This window comes from Camelus dromedarius, chromosome 5 (assembly GCF_036321535.1).
Source record: "Camelus dromedarius isolate mCamDro1 chromosome 5, mCamDro1.pat, whole genome shotgun sequence".
NCBI classification, from domain to species: Eukaryota; Metazoa; Chordata; class Mammalia; order Artiodactyla; family Camelidae; genus Camelus; species Camelus dromedarius.
Window position 1 is genome coordinate 80652357 of NC_087440.1, and position 13423 is coordinate 80665779.

The 13423-nt window shown below is 37.8% G+C and overlaps 1 protein-coding gene across 1 annotated transcript in view; it reads right to left on the reverse strand.

Annotated features, from left to right (window-relative positions):
- Nucleotides 1–939: 939 nt before the first annotated feature.
- EML5 (EMAP like 5) overlaps nucleotides 940–13423 on the reverse strand; it is a 130034-nt gene continuing 117550 nt past the window's right edge. Inside the window, exons 34-44 of the mRNA XM_064486176.1 lie at nucleotides 11939–12112; nucleotides 11004–11212; nucleotides 9105–9262; nucleotides 7637–7751; nucleotides 5311–5499; nucleotides 4972–5144; nucleotides 3644–3806; nucleotides 3191–3294; nucleotides 2264–2417; nucleotides 1318–1418; nucleotides 940–1035 (exon numbers count right to left, since the gene is read on the reverse strand). Coding sequence (XP_064342246.1) covers nucleotides 999–1035; nucleotides 1318–1418; nucleotides 2264–2417; nucleotides 3191–3294; nucleotides 3644–3806; nucleotides 4972–5144; nucleotides 5311–5499; nucleotides 7637–7751; nucleotides 9105–9262; nucleotides 11004–11212; nucleotides 11939–12112 — 1577 coding nt within the window. The 3' untranslated portion in view covers nucleotides 940–998. The remainder of the gene's footprint in view (nucleotides 1036–1317; nucleotides 1419–2263; nucleotides 2418–3190; nucleotides 3295–3643; nucleotides 3807–4971; nucleotides 5145–5310; nucleotides 5500–7636; nucleotides 7752–9104; nucleotides 9263–11003; nucleotides 11213–11938; nucleotides 12113–13423) is intronic.

Genomic DNA, 13423 nt, shown 5'->3' on the forward strand with positions numbered 1-13423 from the left:
ATTAAATAAATTTTTCCAATAGAAAAAAGAAAAGGCTATAAAAGTTTTGAGTTACTAAATTGTGTAACTCTGTAAATGTGAACTTCACGCTTTAGTTTACATGTTAAACGTTTCTGTTAGACTGTCTTTTGAGTTCTCAGTCTTCTCTCCCAATTACATACTATTGCTGTCGAAAACCTTAATGGTGCACCGCTGGAGACGATCGTTCATCATGCTACCTTGTCACTAGTGAGGCTATAATGTTTTAATGTTTCAGTTACAGAGATAACTTCTGAACATAAAAAGACTGACAGCTCAAAAATGAAAATGTAGCAATCATATACTACTAACTTTGGATTTGTTCCTGAATTTAAAACTGCCAGGAGAAAAACGTCCTTTATAAACAGTACTTTATTAATGCTTCAGAAGCATTATATTCTCCAGTAATGCTTGTGTGTGTTTCCTTAGGGAAAATGTTTACCTTTTAAAAACTGTGATCCTTTACGGTGGTGATGTATTTCCTTATGTAAACACAAGGATAAAATATTTTATTAAAGCATGAACGTTTGAAAATAAGATATAAATTGTAAAAGGAAAAAGTTTTGCTAAGAAGAGGATGAAAATTATCCAAGTTGGGTTTTTTAAGGTTTTAGTTCATTTTTTGAGGCGCGCTGTCTCCTGAACCTCCCAGCAGATCTGCCAAATCTGCATACTCCCCAGAATGGGAGTTGGCTGTCATCATCAAGTATCTATTCAGTCCTTCCTTGAAGTGTAATTATCTGGCAGTGTATGGATTATGGACAGTTACCCAGTGCATATGACAAATATTTTGAATTTATCAATCTTGTACTATTTTGACAAGTTTGGGCATTTATCCCTGTTACAATCTTAAGTTAGCACCACTTGACCATGCAGGGTTTGATTCTGTTTTTTGTTTTGTTTGTTTTTGTTTTTTCCTTCTTTTGTAGTTCTGGTTTCTCAAGGCTGTTAGTTTAGAGTCTTCCCAGCATCCGTATCTTTCAATGAGGCATATGTACACATTTCCAGACAAATAAACTGCAATCAGAGAAAAAACTGCAGTGAGTTCATTATATTTCTAGGTTTTCAGAGCAGTTTATAATGTTTTTCAGTTAAGCTTTCAAATCATACATGTATAAACATTTTCCTCTTGAAGTCTTACTCTGTATTTACATAGTGTGCGACTCCAAGGAGCCGTCTGGCTACGCTGCCTCACGAGATGTTAAACTAGCCGAGTCCATAACGGAAGCTGTTGGAGAGAGGATATTAAGTCTCAACCAGTGAAAGTCTGCTTTTTCTTGGGCTGAGAAAGTTACCCACCTGCAGTCATCACCTCCAGCACTAATAACATGTCGATCACCACTGGTAAATCGAATATTTGTCACATGGGGTGAATGACCCAGGAACCTCTTGTGCTTCGCCTAAAAAACAATGAAAAACAAAGCTCAGGCTGTGTGATGAATACAAAAGTCAAACCTTAATGTCAGGAACCATAATCTCCATCACAAGGGCTGTGGAGAGGGTAAAGCACTTGGGACCACAGCCAATGATTAATGCTTTTTCAGATTTAATAATGGCTCTGCACTGAAAAAATCAGAAATTTGGTAGTAGATGGGGATTAAAGGTTTCACAGAAGGCGAATCACAGCTTTATTAGGATAGTTTGGAAGATGGTGCTACCTGGGGGCAACGGGAGATAATTTCTAACGGCTTTTATTTCAGAGTAATGGATTTAGGAAGTTTGGGGGAAAAAGTTTTTTTCTATCTCTTGCCCTGCACTTCAATGAAATAAAAATACAAATATTTTATATTAAGTGGAATTTTGCACTCTTGTGTAAAATTAATGTCTTCCAGTACTGTATTTTTAAATATTAGGTGATTATAGTGCAGTTTAGTTTTTTTAAACTAAAGATACTTGTAAACACATAAAAATTAAGGCTCTCTTTAAAAATCTTAGTATACCACAGTGTACTTCAGATTTTGTTTAGCTATCTTGATTGTGGTGGTGGTTTCATGGGTATATACATCTGTCAGAATTTGTCAGGTTGTACATCTGAAATATGTACAGTTCACAGGAACCACACCACAATAAAGGTGTTAAAAAAAATCAGATATCTAAGGTAGCCTCTGGAAAAAGTTTTAGAACCACAAACGTAAAAGTATGTTCAATTCAGGAACAGTAACTTCATGTGGGAAAAAGTACTCATGAGGAGGAGTCTAAATCGGGAGTAAAACCTCATAAAATACTAAATTCAAAGTAAACTTACAAATTTTTCAGGACATGGGAAGTCAAATAACTTAACCATGCCAAAGTCATCTCCTGTTACAAGGCTGATTCCCGAATGAGAGACGCAGGCACAGTTGACATCGGCTTTCTCAGCATGTCTGGACCAGATGCCCATAACTTCATCTCCCAGGATACTAGAGAGAAGTAAAAAAAAGCCACCATAGTGAACACGGACAGGCTTCGCATACTGAGCGTTTCCTGGTGATCTCTACGTATCTAACCAGGCCATTTAGAATACAGGAAGTAAATTAGGATAAGGGGTTACCTGGAGGCCTGAATTTCACTTGGATGTCCCTCCTCTGCCCCACCACCTTTTTTAAATGAAGTTTTATCATTTTAAGAGTTTACAGATTAAGTAATCCTTTAAAAATTCAATTAATAGTTTATGATAGCTGATAGAACTATTTTAAAAACAAAGTGTTTGTGCTACAGGAATTTGATGGTATTTTTCATTTTCATTGATGGTTATACATGGTTATTTGTTCTACAGCCAGCAAATTTAAACACATTTATAAGGTTTCATTTCTAACAGTCGCCATCAATAGCATTCTTACAGAGAAATAATAATTTCCTAACAGTACCCAATACATATTTTTATTGTTTTTTTTTAATTAAGCCTATTATGTTAAGGAAATATCAGGGCATTTTTAAAGTCACAACTTTGATTTTCTTTAATTAAAAGAACTGATAAAGCATAGCAGTATTCGATCAAAAGGGGTCCCAGCATCAGTAATCATTCTCTTCTTAGGAAGAAATCAAGATGGTAACAAAAGCTTAAAACTCTTAATTAAAAAGCTAAAATTCCTATTCCCCTGCGGAATGGCTCTAACTGTTCAGAAACAGGATTTTCCAATTTTCCTAACTGACCTTCCGTCAGTTCTTCCTTCTGAATAAATGAAGTATTTACCTAGTCCATGTAGCCCAAGTAATTCTATCAATGGCAGCCTGATCCATAAGATGTTTTCCTGAAGGCACTTCATAGACATGCCGTTTATAGCAACCAGTAGAGACCTTTCATAACAAAATGGAGTAAGAATTCCATTATGTGAGAGGCAAAATCCAGAAGCAGTTACAGCATACTAGCAAAGTGCTATTTGATTTACATTTCTAACATTAAGAATGTAAAAGATGACTACAAAAATGTTACGAAGAATGGAAAAATGAAGAAAGGACTGACAGTAAAGAATTTATGCAGAGACAGTGAATAGTAGTAAATAAAGGCAAGAGTTCAGAAGCTCTGGAACTGAGTTTTAAATGCTTCACTAACAAAATGTAAAAGCAGGACTTTTTTTTATTTTCAATTTTTCTTTACTTATTTTTTTATTGACTGGACTATTCTTGTAGAGTACGGGTACTGTACCTGGAGATGTCTGCTGTCCGCGGAGAAGTCCATTTGAATGACAAAGCTCGGAATGTCTTTGCAGTAGCTGATCCTGTTAAGGGTGGGGCCCAGTGTTAGGTCATAAAAATCCACTGAGTTCTCACTAGAACCCACTGCCAGAAACCGGGAATCAGGACTAAATCTGAACATGGAACAAAAGATGTGAAAGATGCATTAGACCACATGAAACAGTTTAAACATTTAAGACCAGGGACTTCCTTTTTAGCCCCCCAAACAGTATTCGAGGTAAGTACGTGACACAGCCTCAGACAAATTCACCTGATGGGCACGAGTGATTCTGTGCACTGACACTGCACACTTGCCTGTGTTACATCAAACAGAAAGCTTTGTATTTTACTTCAATGAATTTTCATCTCCTAATTTCTTAAAAAAATCTGTTTTTAGGAAGCCACGAACAATTATATACATTACTAAGTTACATAACTTAAGTCAAGATCCTTTCATCTGGAAAGATGTCTCAATAGCTAACAACCCAGACTAACTTAACTCATGTCAGGTTATTAGATGAAGTGACACTACTTGAAGCTTGGAAGAAGTTATTTTTTTTAAATAAAATACTATTTGCCATATAAATAAATACAAATAAAATACTACTTGCCTAGTGATCACAGGAAGCAGTATGGAACAGTTTGGTTTTTTGAAAATGTTCCATGAATATTGCTGACGTACCCTCAGGACACCAGAAGGTTAGGGAAGCCACGGTTAATGTTTTATATACTGAAGTTCTGAGGACAATTTCATTTGTAAAAAAGGGGCTCTACTAGGGAAAAAAGTGCAAGGGTTTGACAGACCTGGATTAAACAACCATCTTGACCACTTAACTTCTAAGTGCTCAGTAAAAGGTAGCCACTGTTAAAATCAGCTTAAGCACTAAAAAATAAAGGCTCAAAAGTTTAAATTAATTCAGATTCTAGGGCAGAAGATGTTCAATGAATTAAATGAATGAACTATATATTCAGTTGAGATTAAGTAGGAGAGGTTTGGGGTTATAACTAATTTTCCAGGCTTCTGAAGGGCAGATGGAAGAGAATTCCTGGCAGGATGAACGTGTCCAGTGTCCTCAGTTTTCAGCAGTCCCCAAGTACTAGCTGTTACTACAGGGCACTGTGGTCGGTGCCCAGTGGACTCAGTTTAGCAAGGAGAAATAAGTATGCGTACAAGCAGCCACATTTCATCATCCAACCTGTGATGTGGCAAAAAGCTCCAGGGACTAAGGACCTTTTTTCCAAATGCAAGCTGGGTCATTTTAGAGCATCCTAGACATACGATTCCATTTGTTGACTAACCTGATATCATGGATTGAACATCGTCTATCTCTCTTCTTTCCCCATATTTTTAGAGAGCTCACCAGTAAAATAATAAATTCTCCATTTTTCATTCCAATAGCCACCATGTCCCCTTCAGGGCTATAACACACAGTACGAGCAGCATGTCCCAAATTCACTTTGTTCAACATCTTCTGCATAAGAACCAAAAGAGTCGTGGAGAACTACATTAATTGGGTACTTAAGTAAACCAATTTCTCCCCCAAATTCTCAGCACAGTTCTGAGATAATTTTCTTTAAGTGCTAGCAATTTAAGACTTTGCTTAGAAATTTTAACATCTCTTAGAAAGTTGTACCTACTTTATCAGCAATATCCCAGAGTCTCACTGTCCCATCTTCAGCAGCAGAAAGGAAAAAGTCCCTGGACGGATGTGTCGCCAGTCCCCATATAGGTCCATCCACATGACCATTAACTAAAATATTACACGCTGCATTTTTCTCTCCGACTTCAATTATTTCAGCATTCCTTGTCCCTACTAGTATCTTGCCCTGAAACACAAGTGGGACCAATATATTTAATGGACTATAGCAGCTGCTCTTCTTAATAAAGAATGACCCTACTGACCTATGTGATACTGTGACTTATAAGAAATATGCAGATCTTTCTTGACTTACAAAAGGGTTGCATCCGATAAGCCCATTGTTAAGTTGAAAATGTAAGTCAAAAGGGCATTTATACCAAACGTGACAGCTTACCCTGGCCTACCTTAAACATGCTCAGGGCACTTACCTGAGCCTACAGTTGGGCAAAATCATCTAAGAAGCCTATTTTATCATAAAGTGTTGAATATCTCATGTCATTTATTGGATACCGTACTGAAAAGTGAAAAACAGGATGGGTGCCTGGGTACAGACAGAGTGGCTCTAAGTGAATGATTGTTGACCTTGGTGATGGCTGGCTGGCTGGAAGCTGAGGCTCGCTGTGCTGCCCAGCATCTCAAAGGATCGAACCACCTATCGCTAGCCAGGGAAAGATCAAAATTCAAAGTATGGTTTCTACTGAATGTGTATCACTTTTGCAACATCTTAAAATTGAAAAATGGTAAGTTGGGGATGGTCTATATATTTGGTCTTGTCCCCAGTTACTGGCATGAGGTTCCTAAAACCCTTGGAATTTCCTAAGTGATAAACAAAAGAGGGGTGTCTTTTGGACTCCACCCAAGGATGGGGGCTGGTTGCCAGAAGACCCAACCATATGATTAGGGTGTTGTAGCTGGCAGTTTCTTCCCCCTCACCTCTCACCTCTAGGGATGGAAGAGGGGCTAGAAGTTCAACCAATTATCAACAGTCAATAATTCAGTCATGACTACATAATGAGGCCTCCATAACAACCCACAGGCCAGCGTCTGGAGAGCTTTAGGTTGGTAAATACGTGGAGATGCAGGCAGAGTGGCCTGGGGAGGGCATGGAAGCCCCACACCCCTTTCCACACACTGCCCTGTGCAGCTCTCTATCTGGCTGTTCCTGAGTTATATTCTTTTACAATAAACTTGTGATCTAGTAAGTAACATGTTTCTCTGAGTTCTATGAGCTACTCTAGCAAATTAACTGAACCCGAGGAGGGGTCATGGAACCCTCTGATTTACAGCCAGTGGGTCAGAAGGACAGGTAACCAACTAGTGTCTGAAGTCTAAGAAGTAGTTGCTGGAACCTCTAATCTATTAGCCAGTCAGAAGGACAGGTAACAGCCTGGGCTTACAGCTGGCACCCAGAGTGGTGGTGGTGGTGGGGGGGCAGTCCTGTAGGACTGAACATTTAACCTGTGGGACTGGTGCTTTCTGCAGCACATGGTGTCAGAACTCAGTTGGTTTTTTGGACATGCTGCTGGTGCTGGAGAACTGCTTGGTGGTGGGCTGGGAAGCGCCTGTGTCCCCCCTCCCAACATACACACATTGGATTTAGGTCCAAAACCAAAATAACCTGCTTTCAGAGGACTCTTTGCTCTAAGCGAGCCAGATTAGCTCGTGCAGTTTCTATGACTAGAGGGCCAACTGCAGGAGTACTGTCGGGCCGCATGTGAGAGTCCACACTAAAGATAATACACCTGGCTTCTCTATTCCATCAGAGCTTTCTTTACCTTTGACTAAGATATTTTAGTCTGAAGATCCCCAAATAGATGTAAGTGCATTGGGATATAGGAAAAAGTACTGGATTTTAGTTATAAGTAACTATAAATAAAAGCAAGCTTATCTAATATTTAATACACAGGCTGATGCTAATACATGTATGTAATTTATAAATATACTTATTGTAAGTGCATGCAAGCTCAGTCTTTTTATAGCAATGTATATTTTTTAAACGGAGACAGCTGCTTTAATCAAAATGAGTCAACTGGCAAAGAAATTCAACTGTCTGCCATAGCTGAATTAGCAGATGCAAGAAAATGTGCAAGTCTAAATGCAGTGCTTAGGGGAACAGTGTCCTGTGCTCCACACCGCCCTGGTGCAGACTGCATGTGTGCCAACAGTGGGGCTGCAAAGAAAGCAGCAGAGAGGAGGCAGAGTAAAAACCAGCAAGCAAGTGCATCTGTAAGTTACTATTCATCAAATTGCAAAGGGGGTGAGAACCACAGGAATAACTTTTTTCTACTTTCTGCTGCAATGTAATGGCTCAAGGAGCATCTTACTTTGCCTCTGCACACAGAACGAACACAATCTGTGACTTGTCCTGTCTCGAGCCTGAAGGCACGGCATCGCCTCAGCTCCTGATCCCACAGTTTGACTGCTCCTCCTTCTTTTGACCTAAGAAAATAACAACCCAAACCAAAGTAAAAAAATTTGGCCATTACAAATAATTTTTATTATAAACAAACACTAAATTATAAGTAGAATACCAGAAAAGGACCCAATCTTAATATTCCTCTAAACTTTCTACAGCAATTTTAAGATACACAATTTTAAACATTCAGTATAAGCAAATTTTATGAAAACTGATTTTTCTGACATGGGCACTAATTTTATGTAGCCCCCCCCCCATATATGTATCCTCTCGCATAATATTTCTTGATTGAGGAAATGTACAAAATGATTCTTAATGGTAAGAGGATAATGAAAGTGCAAGAGTGGGTAACAGGATGACAGACGCTATGCTACAGAACGTGTTTTCAGGGCCAAGAGAGCAGCACATTTCTTTCCAACCATTACTATTAAATAGCCTACTGGAACAGCACAGTCACTGGTGAGTAGGGGGTGTGTGAGACTAGGTGACGTGTGGGAAGCACAAGTGTCAGTCACGTGCAAGAGACGAAATGGAGCCCATTTGTGGTTTTCCTCTTGGAAGAACTGAAAAAGATACTCCTTTATTTTCTGCTAGATGAACTGCTTGTCTTAGAGAAAAGCCATGCTCTCGCAGCATAACACAGTCTTCCTTCACGTGAAAGGCAAGAGCCACCGCCTTCATGTGGGTTCCTTCGATCCTGCATAGGAACGTACTTAACTTCTTAGTAACGTACACATTCCATTTTAACATGGGTATGAAAATGTTGGTAGAAAATCATAAGTATCTGATTTCCACTGGAAGATCTGAAAATCACTCAGAAAAGGCCTCTCCTCAGACTTACGTTTTGAGCTCTTGTCTTAATTTTATCTAACAAGTTTGCTTCGAGCAAAGGCCAACAAAGCAAAGTTTGTTTCTAACATCCTCTCACCCTTTTCTAACACAGCGGTATGAATTTTAACCCTTAGTAACCAGGCTGAATGAAAAAAAAGAAAGCAGGCAGTCAAGGTGCATCCTGAGGCCAATGGCACAGACTCCCCTATGGGTCACTGCCGACTGCTCAGCAAATACTTATTCAGGCAGAGAGACACTGAGAAAATCAATTCCTAACCTGCAGGATAGCTACCTATCCATACCTCGGAAAAATGATCACTCTGGTTGTTGGAATTTAGGTTTATCTACAATGTGAAAAAAATTAGAAGCTATTTAAGACCAGCAATAAGAATCAACAAGAAGTCATATAAAAGGTAATAAAGGAGAAGCATACGAGGAGGAAGTTCAGAGAGGATAATACGTATAGCATAGAAATCACCAACCGCAAACTACAGGCAACACAGCACGTGAAGATTCAGGAAGGCGGGTAAAGAAAGGGGACTCACGGCCTTTCCTTGCCACCAGTGACAATAAGTCCATCTCGAAGGGTGGTGTACATGGCAAACACAGGCCCGTTGTGAGCTCTGGCCACGATTCTACACAATACGTGATCTTTCCACACACAGACATCTCCACTGATGGTACCTGTAAACGTCAAGTTATTCTGAAAAGGAGTGGGGAAGGGGGAGATAAACTCATCAAAAGTTCAAATAGAGTTCAAGCAGCAACTCTCTATGTAAGTGTGAGCCTATCTCACCTTCTTGATACAAGGAGCATGGATGGCGGGGCAAACAGCAGGCTCAAGAGTCAGAAAACCTGACCTTGAGGCTTAGCTTTGTCAGGGCCTTTTCCTTTCCAGGTCTGTTGCTTATTAGCTAGAATCACCTTGGTCAAGACTTTTAACCTCTCTGAGTATCAAGTTTTTCATATATAAAATGAGGGAGTTCAGTCTCTAAGATCCCTTCCAATTCTAAAATACTGTAATTCTAGTTTACATTGTCCCTTTGATTGCCTTCCTCTAGCTGCCCAAGAATTATAGGTAACTGAGAGTGAAAAAAGAATAGGAAGAGAAAACAAAAATAACATTGTATTTGATATAGTATTTTGTCATGGAAAGTAAAACTATTATCTGTAGCAAAATTGTAGTTTTTCAAAAGTTATATATGAAAATTAACATTAGCCATGATTTATTAAAGTTGAAATAGCAAAAGTTAATGCATTTCTGCAGTGAATCCAAAATTAGATAAATTTGTTAAGGTACCAAAAGTTTAAGAATGGTTTAGATCATTTTCAGAACTGCAATCCTGATACAGTTCATTTATGCAAAAACTGGAGAAATCAAATCCTGCATCATGTGCTATTTTCATCTCATTTTAGCTTCACTTTTAGCTTCATATAACATCCTTCACCAAAAACAATATGGAAAGAACCAGTAGGAAAATAAGATTCTGGATTACATCAAAAACAAACAGATTTTCTTTAATCTTTCTGAAAATACCAGATAGTTTTTATGTTTAACTTCCCTATAACAATTTAAAATACTACTTCAAATTCCTCAGCATTTACGCTTATTCTCTGTCTCTCATATTTGGAAAACAACGATTATACGTGTCATCCAAGAACATCTTAAGTTCATGCCTTGTCTGCGACTGGAACGTGAAAACAAATACTTTACATCCCCGGTTCTTTTCATACCCCCGAGCACGTGAATTTTCTTCCTTCAAGTATTACATACCCACATAAACACTTTACTGAAAAAATTGATTTAGTTTTTTGATGTACCAAAGGCTCTAAAAAGCCAGGCCAGGGCAAGGTATTACAGGAAAGGGATGTGGATGGAAAACCCCCAAGACCAGGTGCAGCAGGGGCGGGGCTGGGGGACTGGCTCTTGAACGCTTTCTAGTAAGACCAGGAACTGGGCTCTTCCTCTTCCCCTGAGTGGGAGACACTGGCCCAGAGTCTTTCCAACTGCATGATAAGCAGTGAGTTAAGATGACAGGAAGCAAAGGAAATCCTAAACCAAGTACCACCTTAAACACTGGAAAGTCACATTTCATGATTTATCTTTGTTTTATTCTGACAAATCATTAGGACCTGGGAAATTTCAGGTGACAGTTAAAAAATTAATGAAGGCTTTTGAGAATGGCAGTGGCCAAACAAGTGCTCAAATGTTTCATTATAACCCTCCTCCCTCACTAACTTTCTTTCCCACTCCCTGACTTCTCAGAGTATCAAAATTTGAAAGGTGCAATACATGCATGATCAGGACCTACACAGTGATTAGTGGGTTACAGTGCCGTATAAACAACGTTAGTGTGGCTTATCTATCTTAACGCAAGAAAATTAAAAATAGTCCAATCTGTGTAATCAAAGCTACACTATCACACGCATTTTCAGAGACATACTGCACCAAATGCAACAGCAAGCATGGTCTGCATCCGGGCATCTTCCAGGGTGCTCAGTAGCCCTTTTTTGCTAAGAAGAGCTCTTCCTGCCAGTGTCCAGAACTTCACATGTTTTACTCCCACAGAGACAAACTGGGAATCTGAGTCTGGTCGGAATTCTGCCACAAAAATACGCTGGCTGTGACCAGCTCTGCTGGCAACTTTGGCACCTGATTAAAAAAAGATACAACAAAATGATCTAGGCCACTGTAAGAGTTAAGCTAATTTTTACAGGATCAAACAGTTACTCAAGGTATGTAGTTCAAAAAACAAATGCTTATAAAAAGAGAGGGCATGTCCCTTGCACTGCTTCCTAGAAATCACACGATATACAATTCCTAGTACAGGGTCCTTTTTACATATTTTTGTAAGTGATGTGTGTGTATTTACGGAGAGCTTCATTATCACTTAAAGGGCATTTTACATTTTAGAAACTATATCTTATTACTTTTCTTTGTAGCTCTATTAATTTCACTTTTTATAATAGCTATGTAACTGAAAAGTTTTGTCCAGAGTGTGTTAAAGTAATAGTACCCTACTGATCTTCCATGATCACTTACAATATACTTCATTTCCATTCTGGATTAAGATTCTCCATAACCAACCAAATACTAATTAGCAAAGACACTTACATGCATAGTTTCTTACTGAAAGGAAAGAGCTGTCAATCATTTACAGTATTAATAACTTTCATTAATTTATGTTTCATGTTTGCAATTTCACTGGGTTTTCAAAGTGGACTACACCTACAATAACACCATCTGTGTAAGTGTATTATTGTACAGGGCTGTAGTGAATCATGGTTTCAATCACCAAGTTAAGGCAAATATCAAAGAGAGAATTCATATCACCCCAATATTCTTATTTTTAAAAATCACAAAGAAAAAAAATCCTACCTTCCTGCCATCTCCAAATGGTAATAGTATGTTCTGAGTCTAGTCCCACAGACAGCAAGAGTTTACCAGTAGCACTGAAACTGACTGAACACACTCCCTTTGAATGGTAGCATCTCAGTATAGACAAGGTCTGCTTGTTCATTGCATCCCAGATGTGGATAGAAGGAGCTGTAGCTAAAACAAGATAAAATCCACAAGGTGTAACACACCTATTACAAATGCTTCCATTTCTAAGGCTGATGCATATGTGTCTCTGACGCATGGAAAAACACGTACCAAAGAAAGACTGTGTACTTCATAAAAAGTAGCTCAGAACTAAGACTAAAAAGACAGAAAGAAAAGGGAAGAGAAAGGAAAGGGAGAAAATTACAGACTACTTCTCCAGGATATAGTCCAAATTGCACTTTTGAGAAAATGGCATTTATAGATAATCAGACAAGCAAATTAGGCGATCACAACTTTAAACAACTTTTCCAAAAAATGTATGTTTTAGACACACATTAAATCTTTATATAATTATGTGGAGAAATATGCAATCATCACACACCAATAAAATGCCAGGGTATATTATAAATACTTATGTTATATGAAGAAGAGATGAAAAGTGAACCCAAATTGAGAAAGGCCAAAAGGCAGGAAACCACCTGAATAGATCTCAAAAGAAATTTTCACCTGGACAGACATACATCGGGTAAAAAGCTAAGTTCATATCACTTTATAAGACAATTAAAAAAAAAAAAAACCCAAACTGCTAATCTTTTAAACAAATTTTATTTGTTGTTTGTTCATCTTGTGTAGCCCCTTTCTACTACTTAAAAAGTTTTCCCCATTCTCTGCATTTTCTAGGTCTAAAAACCATAGCTTTGTACTGTTGTTTTTTCAACGTGCATCTGACAAAAATGAATAGATAAGTCAATTCAGCAGCTAATTCAGTTGCAGAACGTAAGTACTTATAGTAAAATAATCAAAATACTAAAGAGTATTTACTACAAATTATTAATCTGCTATAAATACTGCAAAAATAGAGAAATATTAAATAAAGACAAACTGCCTTAAAATCATTTGATGCAGAAAGAAATTTTGGTCTCTAAATATTCTGGTAAATTTAGGCTACATTGTACACCATCTACAATTTATAGTACAATGATAAATTAAATCTGATAGTTCTTCAAACAAAGTAGTTACAATATATTAACCCAGGGAATTAAATTGAGTATCATTAAGTAAAAACTGTTCAAAGATTTATGGAACTGTAAAAAAAAAATCAAAACTAAATGGAAATAGACATAAAAGTTTACCATATAATAAACAGAGTATTTACGTCTGAAAAATTGACCACAATAATTTAAGTACTGTACTAAAATTAAAATATTCCTCATTCAATAAAAGTCAAAGGATATGAGGGACTAGTAAAATTAATTCAATAAGGAATGTTAGGTGGTTTAAGTTTAAAATGTAAATATACACTGGTACATCATTCTATAA